At 41.0% G+C, this 22240-nt stretch overlaps 1 protein-coding gene across 2 annotated transcripts; it reads right to left on the bottom strand.

Annotated features, from left to right (window-relative positions):
• Nucleotides 1-253: 253 nt before the first annotated feature.
• On the bottom strand, nucleotides 254-21701 carry NUDT4 (nudix hydrolase 4). 2 transcript variants are annotated; one of them, XM_081022551.1, is made up of 5 exons: nucleotides 21085-21701; nucleotides 11348-11458; nucleotides 9986-10030; nucleotides 8164-8251; nucleotides 254-7336 (listed from the first exon to the last, which is right to left on the bottom strand). In XM_081022551.1, the coding sequence occupies exons 1-5, from the start codon at nucleotides 21181-21183 to the stop codon at nucleotides 7134-7136; spliced, it is 546 nt and encodes a 181-aa protein (XP_080878677.1). In that variant the 5' UTR covers nucleotides 21184-21701; the 3' UTR covers nucleotides 254-7133. The 2 variants fall into 2 exon arrangements, with proteins under 2 accessions (XP_080878677.1, XP_080878678.1); XM_081022552.1 differs by having other exon boundaries at nucleotides 8164-8248; nucleotides 21085-21698.
• Between the last annotated feature and the right edge of the window lie 539 nt (nucleotides 21702-22240).

Raw genomic sequence — 22240 nt, forward strand, 5'->3', positions numbered from 1 at the left:
TTCTGGGCTTCTAGCTAGTCCTTGTCAACTACCAATGAATAGCACCACTGTCTGCCATAGTAGAGAACTGATTGTGTTATTCTTCTCTAACACTTGACGAGTGTTTAAGTTCTCATATGTCAGTGACTAGTATGAACATAACCACATGCATAGTGGTATAATCTCTGACTACTCAAAAACAAGTCCCACTCAGTTTAATAAAAGTTATATTGAAAAAAATGCTTATGTTTGCAGCTGTAGTAGTTTTTTAAAGAAAGAAACTTGAATACCTGCATAGCAAATGGCTTTAAAATGCTGCTACCATGATATTATTTTTAAAAAGACCAGACAGTGTAAGCTCTGGCTCTCTGTATGTCACATTCTGGAATAAAACAAATGGAAAAAATACCATAAAACCTGTTAAAAATGGTACACAGTATCTGAAGTCAAGTACATATGGCAACTATACGGTTGGAATGTTAATTAATGTTCAAACATAGGGCATAATTTAGCAAGAGCTATACAAATTTCAATGGGTTACAGCTTAATCCTAAATATTTTTATTTGCTGTAAATCCCACTGAATTCAATTCTGCATGAGTGCACATAGGATTGTAGCTTTGAACACATGCTATATTTCTCCTATTGAAATAAATGGGCATGGGAGGCGCTTAACTTTGGACTGTGTCCTTTCCAGCCCTGCGTATGTGGTAAATGTCTTTAAATGTGTACAAATAACTGTTGAATCTATGCTGTGCACTAGAGAGGTGTGTACACTCAAATTTGAGGATTTCTCATCAGTTGCCCATGGAACTGTGTTGAAACACCTTGTGTTGAAATCTTACTAAGTTTAAAATAGGGAGTTGGTGCAAAGCAGATGTATATGCATTTGTAAACTAGGCATACTATATTTTTTCCATGTGTGCATTGAAAAACAGCTCTTGTGCCAAAACTTGGGAGTTTAGGCATTCCTTTAGGACTGCAGTTAAGGAGTAAAATATCCAAAAAGCCCCTCTGTGTTCTGGCTCTAAATGTTGAGAGCAGTAATTAAAGTAACTACAAGGGTTGGTTTTGAATTTCCATTTTCCACCTGAATCTTTCTCCTAATGAAGTGTAAACATTAAGAACTAGACTATTATCCCTTAAAAAAAAAGGTCAAGGAATGTGGCTAAAGAGTCACTGAAGGTACTTGAGTCTGTGTTTGATTGAACTAACAACTTTTATCTGTAAAGGAGTTCTAAAAAGACTATCAACAATAAATAGGTCATCTTGTTCGGTACATCTCAGCTGGTTGGAATTGTCCCACTGTATGATACTAATAAACCAAGTAGATTTATTTACGTATGTTTGCTTTATGATAGGGCTAGGTAGAAAGATGGGGTTCCTTTACTGAATTACAGTACAGGTGTTTCATATTAATCTTGGTGCTAATAAATATTCAGGCCAGTTATTTGGCATGTGTACTGATGTATGAAGCCTTGGCTTAAATCAAAACCATGTTCACGATAACTCTTTTTCCTTTAGCTGATAAAAATATAGTTCTTGTGTGTGTTCTTGAAAGAAGGAAGACCCCAGTGACAAATAAATCCATGCTTTGCATGGGTAGTTTTACAAGAGTAAACATACTGAATATCAAGTGTAATTATGGCCTAAAATAATGTGGATGTTATGCTTTTAAAGGAAGCATATGCCCAGCAAATTATGGTTACTGTAAGATCTTCAGGTCTAATACGGTTAGAAATCATGTATATCTGAGTGTAATGTACATTCCTCCTATGTTCAGGATTATTTTTTAAATGCCTGATAGGTTCTGTTTAACATCTTCTGACTGTAATGTTATGACACTGAATAAAAGGAAGAGTGATTATTCATTATACAGTGAGCTTCTCATTTTAAAGATTGGTATTCACACAGTAAATTTTCAAGCATATTTGTACAATAAAAAAAAAAGCAAGTTACCAAATAACCTCTCCCCCCGCGAGAAAAACTTTCCATGTGACAAGAAAGAAGTCCTATCCTTTTCAGAAAGCACACTGGTTCATATTGAAGTTTTAGTGGCCCAAAAATGTTTCCCTATTTTGTTTAGGATACTTCTATTTTGCCATCAGCAAAGTTTAAAATCAAGTGCACCTAAGTACAAATACAGAAATGCAAGCTAGAAGTGCAAAATTAAAGTTACCTCAAAAAAGTACATAAATTTAAGCTGAACAATAACAAATCCTGAGACTCCACGAAGTTCTTTGCTTTGTAACAGAAATCCACCAGAGGGGGTGCCAGCTGAGGCTTTGGGGGGACAGCATTCCAAAGTTGGCATGATGGGAAAGTACTTCTTTCCCTATAGCCATCTGCTGCACGTCATGTGTTGGGAGTACAGAAGGTCTCTAAGAAAGGATTTGTTTGGTGCATTAAGATTCAGGAAAATGGAGAGCCTACTAGATCTTGGGAGTCCCTATTGACTATGCAGGATACAGCCAATGGAAGTTGGAGTCAAGTAATAAGTGGAGAGCAGCAGATTAGCCCTACCAGGTTGCAAGCCATAATGTAAAAGCTTTTTTAAAAGTCAAAACTTGGACTTGCAAATAAACCCAGAGCTAGTGCTCTTGCACAACGGTTAATGCGCATACTGCTCAGTCTTCGCAATCTTTCACAGCTGTGTTCTAAACTCTAAGTTTCCCGATTATTTTTAAAGCTGAAGCTCAAGTATAACAGTCATTTAATTTTGAAGGTTACCAAAGCATGGGTAGCTGTTCAGATAGGGTCACAGCTGACATACCAACTGAAGTTGGCCACCTCAGTCTCTACTGGCAAAGCTTGAGCCAAGATCACCCCTTGGTCCTTCAGGTTTAGTACAACCCTATCCAGAAGAACAGAAGCTCTATTTTCTGGTATTGTGACTGGATTGTGAAACTATTCCATTTAACAGCAACGTTGCTGGTCAAATGTCTTAAGTTTAGGAGTGACATGAGTATATAGAAATTGTTTATAAATTAAAAGACAAGTATACACTCACCTTATTGTCTCAGTGGACTCCCAGTACCTATGGGAGATTAAAATTGTAGAGTAACTCAACTCATTGCCTAGTGAGGGAAAGTTACAGGCTCACATAAGAGGCCAAGCACACTTCTGCTGTGCAGTTGCAGATACTTGCTTTTCTCCATTGTTTCCTTTCACACAGGAGGGGAAAAGTTCAGTGGAATGCTGAATGTATTAATTGGGAGATGTGGGAATGTCCTTGAGAGGAGTATGTGGGGTGGGCATCCATGCCGTGGTTTAAACATATTTGTTATTAACCCCTCCCCCTTTACTGGATAACATGCTTGTTCAGAGCTGCTAAGCAGTCCTTGTTCTTTAAATCTGCTAACTGCAGATTTAGCAGAGTGAGGTAATGTATCAGGAGTGTGGAGAAGGGGGTGGGGAGGCATTCTCTATGAGCCATGCATAGTGCTACAAGGTAAAGTGTGGTCCAGGCTTATACAAGGCTTTGCTTCCACACTGGCTGGATCACTGAACAGACGCACTTGGGATAGACAACAACATGCTGTTGTGCATCCTAACACGTCAGAGGAAGCAGAGCAGAGAACAAGTGAGAGCAGGAGGTGGGGAGAAGTTACTAAATTGCTCAAACCCCAGGTAGAAGTTTGCCATTTCAATGAAGATCGAGCCCTTCTCCCCCTAGTGGAGTGTTCATTGTTCTGAAAGGGATAGCCTCATACCCAGCAAGTGCAGTGGGTAGGGTTAAAGTAGACCAGGAGCAAAGAGATGGGGGCCTGAAATAACTGCCCCTTCAGGTACAAGAACAAGTATAGTATTTCCACGTGACATCACTGCAGGTCACTTGTGAGTTTATAGCATGTAGCTGATGTCAGAAATGGGTGTGAGAAGCAGGAAGTGAGCCTAACCACGAAGCAATATTTGTAAGCCAAATTCTCAAGTTTGTGGACACATCCACAAAATGAAACAACAGTCAGGGACATGGGAGGCAAGCAAGAGCGTTTCTTCTTGAGTAGCTTGGGCATACAGGCAATAGGCAGCAATTCTGTATAGGTTTATCTGAAAGTAAATCCCACTGAATGCCATGGGGTTCTTGGGGTGCAAAGCATGTTGTGTACCACTAAGATGTGGTCCCTGCCCTCAACTACAAGCACAGAAAAACTTCCAGGCCACAGAAGGAGGTAAAAGTCACTCATGTTTTATAAGTTTTCCAACACTGTTTTCTACTACAGACTTTGCAATACACTTGATTTGAATGAGCCACTCTCAAACACATGTTGAGTTGGAGACCACTGTTCCCAATACTTAAATCTGAATTTTATTGCTACATAAAGAAGCTACAGTCTTTGCAGATTGTGTTTCAATTTTTTTTTTATTTTGGAGGATCATTTCAGATATAAAAAGTCAAAATTCTTACATCAATCTTTAAAAGAAAGCCATGCACACAGCTCAAAATGTTTACAACTTAACTTGTAGTTTTCCTTCAAACGTTTTACTTCTCAGAAGCATGTTGAGCATTTGTTCCAACATTTTGACAATAGCCCTGGTTAGTCTGCAATAAGCACTCAGGATGGTATTTTTACTTTTAATAGCCTCTATAACCTACATAAATACTCTTGCAATGTTGGTATGGCATGTTCCCAATTAACTATTCACTGTAACAAACTCCCACTGTATTAAGTCAAGACCTGCCTATACTTCTCTGGTAATGACCTTCTGACTTTGCAAACCATGTCTTAAGATACTGAAGACATGGACTGCCCTGTGGAATCTGGTCCTAGTCAACTTTTATTTCCCTGCCTTGTGAAGCCAGCTACAGGTTCAAAGGTCACTTAGGGGGAACACTGGCCTAGTTCCACAAGAATGCTTCACTATATATTAATCCCTCAGCATTTTAATGTCAACCCTGAACCCTTACTGGAGTTATTTGACTATGGTTTAATCTTGACAGAAGAGGTCTTCGCTGTTATTTGACACATTCATGCTGTCCGGTCTATTCTTCCAAATGACAGAAATAGACAATGTTTCTGTGTTCACTTGTCTATAAGTGAAAATGCAACAATGGCAGCTAAATAATACAGTGGACCTCTTGTCATTCCAGTGTTATGTTGCAAGACAGACTTTAGAAGTCAGTATGAATAAGGGGCTTTATCTGAAGTTGCATAGGCAGAAGAGATCTGTACACCAATATATTTAAAACTGTATGTGGCACAGCAGCCTGGAGTATTTATAAGCCATCACCTTTGATTTGGTTAGCACTGACAACTGTACATTTTTACATAACACATAAATGTTAGAAACCAAAGTAATCATGCACTACCAATATGTAGCTTCTCTATGCTTGGCTTGGTTTTATGTTCCAAAAGCAAAAGTTGAGATGAAAGCAGTTATAGTAACCAAAAACTAATTAAAATTGCTCTTACTTCCATCACTGTGATGAACAAGAGACATTTCTCATATTATCATCATGTGGTTAGTGATAACTGAATAAGAGTGTGGGGTTGAAGTGCTGACTTAGGAATCAGGAAAAATGCATACTTGTTAACTAGCCATTTCCTTAATCCGATTAGTGTACAAAGTTTCACATTGATGGGTCTGCCACCAGTCTACTATGAATGTTCTTTTGACCATCTGAATCAGAATATGGAAAGTAAGGCTCTTCAAGCACAAAACTGATGACATCTACGGCTCCACTCAGATTCTCTGAAGCCAGTAACTCCTGGAAGTTCTAACCTGAGCAAGATGTTCCAAGTCCATCTCCAGTTAATAGTACTTACTTATGGCTCTTGAAGCAACACTCACAACCAAACCTCTTACTGATGTTCCTTGCTTAAATGCATTTCTATGGCACTATGTGTGATTCCCACATGTTTCTAGAAGGAAAGCATATGGCACCAATATTTTCCTTAAAAATTGTAACAGCACGTGGGTTAATTTATAGCAGCATTTTTACCCAATGTATTGGAAGTTAGTGTGTAAGTTTGCCACCTTTTTCTCAGACAGGATTCCTGTGCCTTTATCTGTTATGTGATGAGCAGGAACTCACTAGGTGAAGATTCAGTGAGTGAGCTATTAAAGTTTCTGCTGGTTACATAGCTATTAAGACACAGAAGTCCTAGGTAGTAACCTACTGGTGTGAGCAACGGAGTATTTACATTACCTTTTCTTTCCACTTTACACTATACACCAGTTGGATTATTTACAGTGGGTTTATGTTACATAGAAAGAATGAGAAGAGACAGTTTCATAATAGAGGTAGTTCTTTACCTCAACCACAGTAATGACTTGAGGGATCAAGGGAAAGTTCAGCGTACAGTAAATGCTTTTAGAGATTTCTGAAATTAGACTTCATATAATTTAGAGAATCTCTATAGCCATATTTTAGTTGCAAGCATTAGAACAGGATTAGAACACCATTTAGTCTGCTTTTTTTCCTTAAAGCTCAGGACAGTTATCTTCCCAATAGTGATCCAAATCATGTGTTTTGGAAACAGGCTGGAAGAAGCTGGGATGGTCCCCAGTAGTGAATCAACACCTGCTGGAATAGCAAAGAAAGCCAAGGCTGACTTTGGCAAGAGGAGAGCAAGCAGGTTAAGGGGTTGGCATGTTAGCATCTTTCTCGAATCTGCCTGTTTGCCTAATAATTGTAAGCAAGAGCAGTGTGAAGGATTGGCAGAGGCAGACAAGCTGGCACTACTCTGGTTAGGATTTGTAAGTGAAATATTTGGGGAGGACACTTCTTGACATAGAAGGCACTTCTTTGTTGGTTGCTGCTGCCTTTTAACTTGTCCAACAAATTTTGTACTGAAGTAGGGAAATAAGGATGACTAAATTAAAAACAGTTTCCCAAAAATAGCATTTTTTGATTTTTAGGAAATTTAACAAAATTAAGCCAGACTCAAATGCCAAATTACAAATTCACTCCTGTTTTTTTTTTTAATCAGGTTTTAAAAAGCCACAAAGAGGACCATTTAAGGCATCTTTAAGAATTCCCTGTATGGCTTTGGTTTGTTGAAATATTAAACATTGCTAAAAAAAAAAAAAGAATGAATGTATATGTCTGAACATAAAGTGTTCACACACTCAATTTAAATGACTATACACATAGCACATGACCACTAACACATCTCCCCTTGTGATGGTGAACAAAAAAGTAGCTGAATTTTATCTTACAGTTGAGGGCAACCCAGAAGTCTGTGCAGGAGTAACATATAGAGAGTTGTTATCAGGATGGGAAGAAACCACAGAATTTCCATTGGTTGGTGAACATCCCAGTTTCAATTTTTCCAAGTACTCTGCATGTACTGGCTTGTGACACTGAAGGACCTTGATTGCATCTTCAACTTTAAACCACTCTCTTTTCCTTCCTACAACATGAAAAGAATAAATGCTTCAAATAGTGGACATTTTGAACCTTACAATCTGTCAACTTTAAAATGAAGTGGGCAAATGTGGCTGAAACATTCTAGAGAGTCCCCCAGAGATCCACCCACTATTTAAGGGCACTTAGTAGAAGCAAGCAGAATTGTGAAAAACAAGGGTATTAACTACAGACAGCCAAGATCTTCAACTCTGTTCATAAAATTCCTAAGTTGGTCTTATGATGTTAGGTGCTGAATAAGGATCATGAACATTTGGAGCTATAAATAAAGGCTTCTAATTACCACAGTTGGCTGAATGGTTCACTGTGAGACTAACAGGCTGTGTCTACTTTTATTAATGTATTATGTTAATTATGTGCAAATTAACATGAAAGTTAGTTTGTCCATCTGTTCCCTTGCCAACAAGCAAATAGCCTGCTTTTTATCTACTATCTTACCCTGTTCTGATTCATTAGAAGTATATGGCATTCTGAATATTACTCATTATCCCAAGTTCTTTCAACCAATTAGTAGTTTAAAGTATCTGTAAAAACAGCATGCCATGGAGTGTCAAACTGCAATCAAACACAAAATTTATCTACTTCCATAAATTATTTTATTAATGCTATTAGAGCAGTGGCCAATTAGTGATAAAATAAAATGGTGCTGGCTGCTCTTGAGTTATCCTTTGAACCTTTTTAGTACACCTCTAACTTTAATAACTTGCAGCATCATGCTTCTTGAACACCAGTTGTGTGAAAGCTGTCCTAAAAATAGCATGGTTCTGATACTGCATTACACACTTAGCACACGCAGGGTTGAAAATGTCTTGCCTATATTAACCGAATCCTCCCAGTCTTCCAGGATTTCAGTCACTGTAAGAACATAAACATAAGTCCTATGTTTCCGGTCTTGATTCTGCTTCAGTAGGAAGAAGAGAGAACAGACATATTAATTCACACTTGCAACATTAGATAGCTATTTACTTAGAATCACTTATATACTATCTTTCCACTATAATATAGCCCTCAAGGTGCCTAAAATTCAAACACTGCAACAAGATCATTTAAAAATACAATGGTACACATACAAATTCAATAGTTTAAATGGGGGGGGGGAATGTAAATTAGAACGGTTTTTTAAAAAAGCCAATGGAAAAACAAGTGAAAAGCAAATGTATACTGTTGGTAGCAGTACAGAAACATGTCAGTCTTCTAAGAGGCAGCTATGAGTTCTCTTGGCAAAGCTTTACCTCTCATTTAAATTGGAGCCAGTTGAGGCATGTGTGAGTGTCTGGAGGCAGTTGGAGGATGGATGGCAGTTAACAGATTGAGCTTGAATCCTGACAAGACGGAAGTACTGTTTCTGGGGGACTCCCTAGTCCTGAATGGGGTGACTGTGCCCCTGAAGGACCAGGTACACAGCCTGGGGGTCATTTTGGACTCACAGCTGTCCACGGAGGCGCAGGTCAATTCTGTGTCCAGGGCAGCTGTCTACCAACTGCATCTGGTACGCCAGCTGAGACCCTGCCTTCCTGCCCAATGTCTCACCAGAGTGAGACATGGTCTGGTTATTTCCTATTTGGATTACTGCAATACACTCTACCTTTGAAGGTGACTCAGAAACTACAGTTAACCCAGAATGTGGTTGCTAGACTAGTGACTGGGAGCAGCCACCGGGACCACAACACCAGTCCTAAAACATCTACATTGGCTCCCAGTACGTTTTTGAGCACAATTTGAAGTGTTGGTATTGACCTTTAAAGTCCTAAATGGCTTCAGACCTGTATACGTAAAGAAGCATCTATGCCCCCATTGTTCAGCCTGGACTCTGAAGAAGCCCTTCTGGCAGCTCTCTCATTGTGGAAAGTGAAGTTACCATGAACCAGGCAGAGGGCCTTCTCAGTAGCCCCACCCCGTGGAACACCCTCCCATCAGATGTCAAAGAGATAAATAATTCTATGACCTTTCATAGACATCTGAAGGCAGCCCTGCACCAGGAAGCTTTTAATATGTGATGTTCTGTTGTGTTTTTGTATATTCTGTTGGAAGCCATCCACAGTGGCTGGGGCAACCCAGTCAGATGAGGTGGGGGTACAAAATCATCGTGATCATCATCATCATGAACTGTGATGTTAGAAACAGGGCTCCACTTTTTCTATCTGCATATATTTCATTAGGAACTGCGGATTACAGCATCTATCTAGGAGTTAAACTAACATTCTCTGTTCACTACTTGAAAACTAGAACTATACAAACAGCCCAATCCTAATCACATTTCCTTTCAAATCTTTGTTGCATTCATTAGGTCAGTCACTTTGCAGACCAGCAAAAATGGGATCCTAGAGACAATTCTTATTCTATTATATTTTCACCCATTATTCAGGTACTGGATAGCGTCCCCATCACAATCAGCACAATTTACTGAATCAGCTCCTTTTAATATCTTCCCTACTTATAAATATTTTGTACATGAATGTCAATATTTTTCTATTCCCAAACCTGACTTATTTATATATGAAGTGTAGAAGGTATTCAAATTATCAGTCCTTAATTAAAATACCTGTTTTCCAAGATTCCACCCCTTCTGTATTAGAAATGCAAACTACATTTCACAGCATGTACATCACAGAATATATATTTTTAAACAGCTCACCTCAAATATTCCCAGCAATCTGCCTAGTTTTCCCTTTACTCCAGCCTGCAAGGAATAAAGATAATCAGATATATTCCCCACAAGCAATCGTTCTTACGGATTCATTACAATATTCGAAACCAATGTTTAATTTACTAGCATGTCCAATAATGGTTTCATGATCTATTAAATCTGTGCCCTAGCCAGAGTCTCTTTAGTTTTCCTGAAAGCTAAGGAACAGGGAGCACATTTTTCTGATTATCAATTTTTTTTCAGACGCACAACTAAATTTGAGAAGCTTCTAATAGAGCATCTGCTTATCTTTCTTTTACAGAGTTTACAGTTAGGAAGCATGTGAGTAATAAAGCAAAAAGTGTGTAGGAATTTAGCATACTTAAATAATGTAGCTAGTTCCATTCTGGCTCCCACTTTTTAAAAACTTATATTAATGATTTGGGGCTATATTTAGCCAATGCAAACTCCCCCACTCTGGTAATTAGGAACAGAAATATCTGCATCTTGATGAATGCAGATGATTTAGTGCTCCTCTCTTTCTGGATTGGACCTCAAACATCTCTTAGAGGTGCTCACCACGTACTGTAAACTATTTCCTAGCTGAGATTTAAAACTTCTAAGATTATCCATACATTCAAACAAAGAATATTTCATTCTGTGATAAGTGCTTCTTAAGTAGCACATCCTGGAAATTTCAGTTTATTTATTTGATTCACTACCTGCCATAAGATTACAAGGAGGTTCACAGCAATTTAGAAATGCATTTTTAAGAACAGTTTAAAATAAATTACAGGCACAAGAATAGGGTGAGTCCTATAAATATCTAACTCAAAGGCCAGAGTGAAGAGGGGCCTCTTCAAGCAAACAACAGGAACTATGTAAGGAAGGTGTCAGACACATATAATGAAGGTGTCCCTCCTCTGTGGGGAGGGAATTCCACAACTTAAGGGCTGCCTCTCCTGTACCAACACACAAATGTCTGATGGCTGTGGAATTATCAAGATTGGAAGAAACTGTAGCCCGGAAAACAACTCTAACCATGCAATAAAGCAGAAGAGTCCTGTGTGGTCTCAAGTGTTTGGCAGACCCAGCTGATAGGCATCTGTTGGAAAGTGTTTCACTTAAATTAGGAACAATTCAATTCTTTCAGTAAGCTATTATCTTTATAGCCAGCATCTCATGAACACAAGAACAGCCATGTGGATGGCTATTGTCATTTATAACAGGTCTGCCACATGCCTGTCCTAGGAGGGGAGTAGCCCTTGTCTATGTGGCTCTCAGTTAAGTTTGCTTAAATGAGTCATCTGTTAAAATTCAGAGAATGCATATCCATACAGCATTTCAAGCTGAGAGTTCTAAATTCTTTACCTCTTCATAGACTTCTCTGACGGCAGCACCACCAGGTTCCTCTTCTGGTTCCATTCCTCCACCTGGAACAATCCACTGGTCTGGGTACCGGCTGCTACTTACTAAAAGAACCTGCAAAGAAAAAGATTTTCTTATGACTGTGTGAATTAAAACTCAGTGAGACTTCATGAAACCAGACTGATATTTTGTGAAGTTAACAAAATGTTTAAGATGTCCACCAAATGGTACTCAAGGCAGCCAACAATATCAAATATATGTTAACAGATCCAAGCTTGGGTGACAGGCTATAAAGTTCAAGAATTCTGCACTCCTTCCCTAGCATCAAACTTTTATATACATATTAAAGTCAGATAATATGTCAAGTTTTGAGTATGCTTTCCTGGATGTTTCCATATTTGGTTCACAGTCAACTTACTGCAAGACTGTCAGTTTTAATAAAATATGACCCAATTAAGTTACCCCAAAAATAAAATAGCTGTCTATTCAAAGCATTTCAGACACGACTGCAAATGTTTTAATAAGTAGAAGGACAGTAACAATGGAAGCAGAACCCAATTCAGAACATCAAGATAATGTTCCTGGAGAAACCCAGACCAAGATGACAACTTATTCAGGCCAATACAGACTGAATTAGATACCCTATTCCTCTGTGTCTACAGTGGAAGCCCAAAGCCCATTCTGGACATGAAAATCTGTGTATGCACCAGTGTGTTAATGCGCACACAGGTTGAAGAAACCTAATACTTTCCATGTGCACTTTTGTGCACATTCTTGTGCTTTCAACTGAACTCAGTGGGTTACTTTTTTTTTAAGAAAAAGTGTGTCATGACCAGCCTCACTAGCAGCCCGCAAAGGATTGCTTCCATCCTAGTGCTGAGGGCAGTTTCAGCCACACATTCTACAGTAAAATGCAAGGGTTTAGATGCAGAACCATTACCTTTCCTATTATATTAAAACATTAAACACAAGGAAGCTGGACTGTGATTCAACAAAGCAAATACAAATCTGTACAGGCTTCTTGGATTCTTACAATTCAAAGCAACTTATTGTTTAGATTCCATACTTTAGTCTTATGAAGTTTACATTGGTTGGAAAGCCAAGCCAAGAAATAAATATGAGAGGCATTCTCCTGCACTTTCTAATGTAGCCGCCACAAGGAAGAGGGAAAGCATATTAAACTGGATTTAATTTTTATGGAATAGCTAAGAGCTCGTTCACACTTCCACTTGCCCCGTGTTTTCTAGGCAAAGGTCTGGGTGGTTCTGCTTTGGCCTGCTGCTTTCACCCAGAAAACCCACCCTTTAGCACTAAAGCGGACAAAAGGCAATCTGCAGAAAACCCAATTGCTGTTTTCCTGGGGGAAAGCGACAGGACAAGTGGAAGTGTGGAAGAACCCAGTGACTCAAATGCATTTGCCTTACATACTACAGTATTTCAGAATTTTAGATAGAATTTAACTGTTTTTAGCTGTGTGTGTTTTTAGGTATCTTGAATGTTTTGTGCTCTAGCTATGAACTGAGGATACCAATTTCCTTTCAGTGAAGGAACTAAGTGTTTTCCATAGTCATGTGAGCAACCACCAACAATTATGAACACCATTATTCTTCTGTTTCAAAACACTCGGCTTAGTGAAATTGTTTCAATCAGCATTTACATTGATCACAGGCCTGAACAGAGATCCCAGTTACTAGTGCAGGGAGGAAGGAGTCATTGTTTGTCCTGTCTGGAGCTTAAATACATGGCTTTGTACCATTACATAAGATTCAGAGCCATGACATATCATAACATGACAGTGTTTTGAATTACGGACCCTAGCATTAGTGAAGAAAATTCATGTGTTTACAACTGAAGTATTTATATTAAATAAACTGAATGTAATCCAAAGAGTTTCAGAACACATGTCGGATTCATTAGGTACAGATCAAATTCTACAAGATAAATATACCATGCTATCATATACTTTTTAAAAAAAAAAAAATACTACAAGATTCATAATGATGTTAGAACTGAATAATCTCCCTTACTTTCTTATATAGGAAAAATAAACATGATTGATCCAGGATAATTTGGGAGTCTCTCAATAGTCTTGCTTTCCTACAATTCAATACAGTTGGGAAGATTACCCTCCAGAAAAGTATGGTCCAATCACAACAAATTTCCACAAAGGCTATTCACATTCATCATGACACTTAATTATATTTTTTTTTTAATAATATTTATTAAGATTTTCAAAAAAAAAAAAGAAAATACAGAAAGCAATAGTTAAAATACGTTCATAGCCTTATTTTCATAAATCCGCTTTCTGGGACTCCCCCCTTCCCCCACCCCTACCATATTCCTTTTTCATATTGTTGGCTCCACAAGCTCTCAGTTCTGAATAAACACTTAATTTGTTTAAACCATTATTCGAATTTAAAATTTCTACACTCCACATCAATACCCTTAATAAAACACAGAAAATTTCTTTCCCAGGGCCCACCCCATTTTCATTCCACAATTTCCCTTTTTTTTAATAATAGAAACACCCCACATAATAAAAATATCAGAAATAAGAAATAAAGAGTATAAAAGATGAGACAAAGCCAGTTCAAAAAAAGAAGTTGACAAGCCTTTGGATTTTAGTTCTCCCCCCCTGTCCCCGGTTTAATTTCCCCCTGACCACCAAACCATATTATCCGCCTGGAATTCTTACAATCCAAGAATCACCTATTTCCCCCAACTCCTTGCTGGTTTTTTTTTTTTTTTCTTTTTTTCCCTTTCATAATTATTTTTAGAACACTTAACTTCAGATCTTAAATAAAACTCCCCCCATTCTTCTTTCCAAATTATAGTCCAGTTTCCTCTTGTTCCGCTGCCGAAACGTTCTAATTCAGAAGCTTAGTAAGTCTGCAGGGATTATTGTTATTCAGGAACAAAAACTTGCGTTCAGTCCCTTCCTTTCTTCAATAGAAAATTCTATTGTCTCCTTTAGCTGAACACCCTGTAGACAAAATATTATTTCCGTTTTGCAGCTTTCCCAGAAGATAACCAGTCCTGTAAAATTCCAATGGTATTTTTTCCCACTTACGACCATCTTTGTAATGTCCCGAAACTCCTCTAGGGGGATTGTTATAACTTTGTCTTCTCTAGTCCAAAAGTCCGATTGTTATCCATATTTTCGCCATTTTGTATCCAAGTTTTAACGAGTTGTAGCAAATTGTAACAAATTTAGCCAGCAAAGTTCTCATAATAAAATCCTTCTACTTTCCGACTTTGACAGCTACTTTGACAGCTGTCAAAATCTCCGACTCTTTTCACCAGGCTCTCTCTTCAATCACCCCGGTTCCCAGGGGGGGGGGTTACGTTTCTTCTCCCTCAATTCATCCTCCAGCACAGTTCTTGTGATTCCCCATCGTGGAATTCTTAGTGATTATCAGCAATACAAATCTTTTTGGACCTTGGTTTCCCCGTCCTTGTCTTGAAAGGTTTACAATAGGGGGGGGGACTGACTTCCTTTTTGGATCCCCCCCCGCTCGTATCCAATTTCAAAAAGAAATTCTTTTTTTCCTCCTTTTAAACCCAGTTTCCAAATTACTCACGGGTTGTTGTCTAAAAGTCCGAATTTTCAATAGAAGAAGTCAGCGCTCTCCGCCGGATGGCATGCGGCTGCGCTCGGCAGGGATAGCAGAGGACTCAAAGCACCACGCTTCTCCCCGGCACCCGATCCGTAGCCTTTAAAAAGGCTCCTTCACGAGTCGGGAGGGCGCTAGCGGTGCCAGCCGAGTCTCCATGTCCACGACCCTCGTGGCCGTGGTTTTTAAGGGTCCCCGCATCGCCGGTGCGGTAGGACCCAGCCCCTGCCGAGCAGGCTCCCTCCGGAGCTCGGAGGGAGTCCGCCATTCGGCGATGGCGCCAACCCGGAAGTCCCATCATGACACTTAATTATAGTGCTGAGACCTATTATAGACATTTTCCAACTCATCGAAGTGCCATCACTGGTTCTTAGAACAGTGCTGGAGACTCTCTGACTTGTGGCCCACCAGACCTCTGAATAAAGCATGAGAGGCCATTTGCTCACCTGTCAGTTACCGGATGTCAGGTGTGGAGATCTGTTCTCTCTTATGTAATCTATGGGATAAGCCTGTGTTTGACAATAAAAGCCAGTATTTCCACCCACCTAGAAGGTATTTGCTTGCAATCCCAGCTTGAATTCAAGCCAGGGCTGTGAAAGAAAAATCTTCCTTTGGAGCTGCTGTTTGAACTTTGATTCACCTGACATCATATGACTCAAGGGGTTGACAGTTCAGTGCCCTGCCCACCTGTCAAATGCCCCAGAGAAGATGGGTCAAATCTGGACCCTCCATCCAGATCTAATTCCTCACCCCAGTCTTAGATTTACAACCAAGAAGGTATGCCCAGAGGAAATAAAGTAGGAATAGTGCTATGTGTACTACTGCATTGAACAGCGCTATTCCTGTCCACCTGCATTCTTTTGCCATACTCACAGATACCAATCTATTGTATTCTACCTTGTGCATCAACAAACAACCTTGGCAGATGCGCCCAATGCTTTTATCAAAACTCCAGATTTCTTTCAAGGCTTAATGAAAATGTCAAGAAACCTGTTTGCTATTGCTTGGGAGCAAACAGCAGCCACAGCACTGGGTTCTTCCAAACTGATAATTCCTAGTGCTGATCAAACATGGCAATTCTGCATGCAGATTACATCAAAGAACACTTTTCCACACCTCAGGGTGGAAGCAGGATGTATGCACATAAAAAGTGGTGTGTTCCATTCACACTAGCAAGCATAACACAGCTAAGAGAGAGCACATTTCTGTTTGGGTGCTAAAGTGCTTTTTAGTTTATTTAGGCATTTCAATCTCACATTTGGCTATGAAAATCCCCCAAGACAACTCACAACAGAGCAAAAACATAAAATATATAATCTACTTCTTGCACAACTGTCAAGATTGTTTTAAAATGGGAGGCAACTCCCAGCAGCAGATCCCACAATATGTTCCTCCAAAGTTCTGGAGTGCTCAAACAAATCCTTGCTTCATTCTCTCTTCAGCAGCCAACTTGTCCAGCCAGGCAAATTCTAAGCATTATCAGCCATGCCTGATAATGTCTTGGAAGAGTCATTTCCTTGCTCAGTATTTAAACACTATCACATGTTCTACTGCACATACATTTATTTATTTATTTATACACATATGGTGTGTGAGAAAAATGGCATTCTAGACTAAATTAAATATTAAGAACATACCAATAAAATGGTGCTAGCAGAATTATGAAGATGTGCAGGCAAGCCTTTTGACACACAAAGCTCACCTTTGTTAGAAAGAAGTTGGAGCTACTGTTCTACCCTTTCTAAAGAAGAGTGATTTGATGGCACAATGTATACTTCCCATAAAAATAAGTAAACAAAGTGTGACTACTCCAGGGCAAAAATCATGTCTTTAGTTTATTGACATTTAGCATGTCTACACTGATCATGCTCACTTCTAACAAGAAAAAGTCCTAAAGTGAAGGAAGACGTTAAAGAAGGAAATTAGAAAAGAGACAGCTAATAGCGTTGGTAGCTTAAGGCTGTTCAGGTCTCTCTTATGAACTGTGCAGTCCCTCTTAACTTTGCTGGGCAGCTGACAGACCAACAAGAAGTTCTTTCTGCAGCTACTAAATGTTGCTGGAGAGGTTTCAGTAACTATAACAAGGATGACAAAGCAACTGACTGACTGCAGGGTTACTCCCCCACAAAACACTTTTTTTCACCCGTTTCAGTGTGCAAGTCATTAGGTATTCACTTGAGCCAGAGTCCACCTGACTGGTCTTGAACCAAAGTGGACTGTGTGACTGACAGACTCACCTTTGTAAGCTAAATGTCAAGAAACTATTTCGAGTTCCATGTATCCACTGTCAAAATGTTCCATTTTTTCAGCCAAGGCAAGGACAGTGCAGAAAGGTCATTTACACTGCTTTTACCAATGTTGGCTATCATATGTTTGTAGACAGGAATGAAAAAGGCAACTTTTCAGCACCATTCTCCCTCTGGACAATAAAGAGTACTATGTTGTAACTTGAAATATGAAGGAAGAACCCCAGAGGCTGCCAGCTTACCACATGGTTTTGTCCCATTTCAGCTGAGAGTTAAGTTGTGAGTACTCCTTTTTCTATATTAAGCATTTTTTATTATATAGGAAATAGATTTTTAGCCATTACAACTTCTGTGTGAGGACTAACTTTCATCAAGAGAACTTACAGACCAGAACAGCCCCACTTCAAGAAGAAAAAAGCTATTTGAATTGTATCAAATGTACCGAGATGCCAACTCTCTCTTCATTACTGGAAGCAATTAAGACCCTGCAGAGGCTAATTGAAAGTCAAAAACAGTCTCTACCAACTGACAGTATAACGGCATGCTAGTATATAAGCATAAACTGTTACACAGAAATGAACATGTAACAGGCACTTGTAAAGACAGGATTACTGCAAATCTTGTCCTTTGCTAACAGAACACTTAGTTTCATATTACCAAAGCACCTGCAATCTCTGTGCTTTCATGATGACTAGTAAAACTCCTTGCTTTGCAAACACCAAAACTGTACCCAAGAGTCTTGCAAGAATTCTGAACAGAAATTCTTTGCAGAATTTTCTAAAACACAATATCCTATTGAGAATGCAAAAAGAGGAATATGCCAGGATTGTTTCAAGATAATACTAAGAGACATAAATTAACTATTGCTATTGCTGAAACTCTGACAAATTAAGTTTTATCTCCACCACTGGAGGACCCCAATACACACAAGAGGTCAACTAGTTCACACACAAAAATGGACAGTTTTTGTCCTTATATGTTTGTGGAATTTTGAGCAGTAGATCTCTCAAGCCACTCATCCAGAGCTGCTAAACATTAAGGACAAGTAGTTGCCACAATACAGTTACTGTCTCATTCTTTGAATATATGTTATTTAAACCTAAAACAACAATTAAAAGATGCTGAGTATCTCACTTTTTAGTATAGCTGGAGCTCCCTCTATAGCCCCAATACTGTGCAAGAAGCCCCTTGGAAGCATATACCAGCAATATTTAGCAAAACAATTCAGGTGTGCCAACAGACTTAAAGCAGTACTTTTGCTTTAAATTTGGACCCATTCAATTACATTGCTGGTAGCCCAGCACAGCAATGTGAAGTTTCAAACAATACAATTACAGAAACTATTTGTACTAGCTTAGACTGCTCTACAGAGGTTTACACAAAAATAACTTTTTAAACATAATAGCTAGACGTAGTAGTTCCATGTGCCTAGGCAGTATTTCTGGTTGCTAAATACCAGGGGCACAATATTTCTGGTTGAAATGCAATTTGTTTGGTTGGCCTTTTTGTCCTATGTTAGCAGTCCCCACCAACTTCAGCTTTAATCATGCTATGTCTCAGTTGTACTTCCCATCTAGCATATACTTCCAGAATCAAGATCCAACTGTACCAGGGAATTGTATAATTGCATCACAGAATATGGAAAGCTTTTTCCTAACAGCTAATACAGCCAAGCCTACTTTTGGCAGAACTGCCTCTAGGTTGTGTGACAGAACCATTGTGTACTAGTGTTGGCAAAGGTAAATCTGTAGAGACTGTATTATAAAGTCAGGAATGTTTCACAGTTTCTCCCTACAACTACACTGCCTCTCAAGATGGCAAATGGCTCTTGGTACTTCTCAGGCATGTTTAATATTTTTTTCTGGTAAATGATATAATCAAAGGATAGAAAAATAATATCCTGTGCTTTCCAATAAAGGTCCACAGTATAATACTTGGCTTTTAAAAATCTGCTGCTTACATTTTATGTGAACAGCCCAATTTAAAATGATAAATGAGACCATAATCTCCCTTTCAAGAAATTGGAGTAAAAGCAGCTGAAAAGCTACACCAACCTGCGGCCCAATTCTTATTCAAACAGATCACCGAGCTAAATGGTAACTAACCCCAATTATGTATATACAGGAGTGTATCCTTAGTCTCATATTTTCAGTTCTCTCACATATTCTTATGGACAGCAACACAGAAAGGAAGCAATACAGACAGGCAGTGACAACAGGTTATTTGAAAAATTATTTAAAGAGGCTCAAGAAGACTTAGTAATGGCTTCATATGTCCCCAAAATATAAAAAATCTTGACTGCCTTTAACTTACCATCTGATACATTAATGCATAGTCACATTTGCTATCTTACTTTGAAGTGCAAGAAAAACAGCAAAATATAATGCTGTTAAAAAACTATATATGGCTAGAAGGTAGCAAAAGTAGATTTCAAGGGGGGGGGTGAGCCTTTTTCAGTGCAGACCTCTATCACAACTACAGTAGAAATCACTGTTCATGCATATGTATATCCATCTCAATATCCATATATTTGAAACCAGAGGTAGTGTGACATTTCAAAGCCTATTCAGTGTTACTAGATTCTATTATACTGTATGCAGAAATATGCACATTTAGCCTGTTGCAAAAGTGAAACTGCATGTCTGATTTATACATGCTGTTTGCCTTACAAACAGGTATGAAACACACATTCATCCAAGCACGCTGGGAGATATCCAATCAGTCACCATCAGAGTAGACCCGTTGTAACTTAAATGCATTGATTTCAGTGGGGCTACTCTGAGCATGTCTAGTATTAAATATCACCCACATAGCAGCCAACTCCTAGGGGCCAAGGCCCCCCAATATTCGAGGGGACCCCCCCAAAGTTGATGGGTATTGCCATTCAAATGGTGTGTGTGTACCATCCCCTCTTTTATTCAAGTGGTCACCCCTAATGAGCCATTATAAACATGCTTCAAAACCACATCACTATGTCTGAGCTAACTGGGTAGCAACTGAACAGTAGACAACTACTCAGATATTAACTATTTACTCTGAACGCATCACAAAGAGATAGAGTAAAAAAAAAAAAGTCATGTACAGGAGCTGGTTATGCAGATTGTTGTTGCATAAATAGGAACTAGTGCCGCCTACCTGTCTGCTCTGCTCTGTGTGCGCGCGGGGGCGGAGGGGGGTGTCTGTAAAAACTGACAGTCACAAAAGCAACTCGATCTCCCCGCTGTGGCAGAAGAGGTCACTGAACTCAAGCCATGCTGTTTTCGGAGGCAGCCAGATCTGTCCGGCTAGTGTCAAATGTATTAAAGATGCGCAATGCTCAAGGCACAATGTGCAACCCTTTCATTTCTGGTTAAGTAGCCACTGGCGGGCTAAAAGACCAGCCAGCTTTATTTCTCCTCCCCCCCCCCTCTCTCTCACACACACACACACACAAAAGCACACCACGTTTTAAGACCGGCGGCAGTTTCAGCTCCACTCTCCCCCCGCCCTACGTTCCAGCCACAACCAAGTCACCTAAATAAGCCGACCTTGGGTCACCCCATCTCTCTTGCCTTACAGAAGCGGGCTCGGCCCCCTCCTCGGCCAGCCTCGGAGGGGGGGGGGAGAGAGAAAAGTGGGTCTTAGCCCCCTGGCGACCACGCACCCCGCGCCAAAGCCCAGCCCCGGAGAAGGGACGGGGAAAGCGGGCAGGAACCCTCGAGGCTCGCGAGAGGGCGACAAGCCCGGCCTGCTCCGCAAAGCCCCGCACACAAAGGGGGTCCCAGGCAGCGGGAAGGAAGGGATGGCGGGGTGGGCAGCGAGGGAGGCGGAAACTGGGCGCGGCACCAGCGCCGCGAGAGGGAGACGCGGCCCGACCCCCACCCCCCCAAACCGCCCTCACCTCGTCCTCCCGCTCGCTGCGGAAGCACAAGCACGCCGCCCGCTTCTTGAAGCCCTCCCGGTCGTAGGTCCGCGTCTGGTTGGGCTTGAACTTCATCATAGAGGCAGAAATAATAATGCCGCCGCCGCCTCTTCCTCCGGTCCCCGGCACTGCGCCTATTCCAGTCGCGGCGACGGCTGAGGCCCCGGCGCTCTCCCGCTTCGCTCTCCGGCCCGCTCCGAGGGGCGGCGGCGGGGCGAGAGTGAGTCCCGTCGTCAAGGGAGGGAGGGAGGGAGCGAGCGAGGGAGGAGGAGGAGGAGGAGGAGACGACGACGCGCTTTTCCTCTCAGGGGGACCGAGCGCCGCGAGGAGCGGAGGCGCTGCCGGTGCCGCGGCCGCCCAGGAGGAGTCCACGCCGCGCCATGGAGACGCTCCGACTGCTGGCCCGGTGCCGCCTTCCCGCCGGCGCCTCTGTCCCGGAGCTGCTGGAAGAAGCGCTGCGCTATCTCTTCGCCGCCCCGCCCGCCTCAGTCAGCCGCCCTCATCCGGCCCCCTGAAGCGCCGCCACTCGCCGCTCCTGCGGCCGCTGTACCCACTATTTAACTGTAACGCGCATTCCTCCACCCGCCCGCAGCGGCCCGGCCTCCGCCGCTCACTACGCAGGCGCAGGGCCCGCCTCGGAGGAGGGGTTGGCGAGGGAGAGGCGGGGCGCAGCGAGTAGGCTCCATGGGCTGATCTTGGGGGGAGGGGGCTGCCCTAAGGCGAGGCAGCCTCCTCGGCCCCGATCCCCTCAGCCTAACGTGAAAGGAGGAGGGCCTAGCTGGTCCTGAGGCGGCTGGCTGCCTTACTTCCCTCGCGCAGTGACGCGCAAACTAGAGGCTTTTGCAATTTGGAAGCGGGAAAAGCGCCTCCCTTTCTTTTCAATGAGAGTTGCCCCCCCCAACATGCCATATTTGTAGTGATGACTAGTTTAAACTCGCGCAAGCATTGACAAAAGAATTTCATAGTTTAGGGAGTGCGCACGGACAAGGCTCGATCCAGTTCACTCCAGATGGCAGCCGCCCGGGCTGTGTACAGGAAACTCTCAGTAGGGCTCTTCCTTTAGGCATAGGATTACAGAGAATGGTGCGCATTTCCCATATCAGATCCTTCAGTTTCTCAAGGAATGGAAACTTCA

Source organism: Podarcis pityusensis (genome assembly GCF_964106645.2).
Source record: "Podarcis pityusensis genome assembly, chromosome: 10".
In the NCBI taxonomy this organism is placed as follows: domain Eukaryota; kingdom Metazoa; phylum Chordata; class Lepidosauria; order Squamata; family Lacertidae; genus Podarcis; species Podarcis pityusensis.

Excerpts from the sequence above, each read along its gene's own strand:
- NUDT4 (XM_081022551.1), bottom strand. The coding sequence starts at position 21,183 with ATGATGAAGTTCAAGCCCAACCAGACGCGGACCTACGACCGGGAGGGC. Across the intron at positions 8,252-9,985 it reads GATTGCTGGGAATATTTGAG|CAGAATCAAGACCGGAAACA; the intron begins GTGAGCTGTTTA and ends TTCCTACTGAAG. Across the intron at positions 7,337-8,163 it reads GGAGGATTCGGTTAATATAG|GAAGGAAAAGAGAGTGGTTT; the intron begins GCAAGACATTTT and ends TTCATGTTGTAG.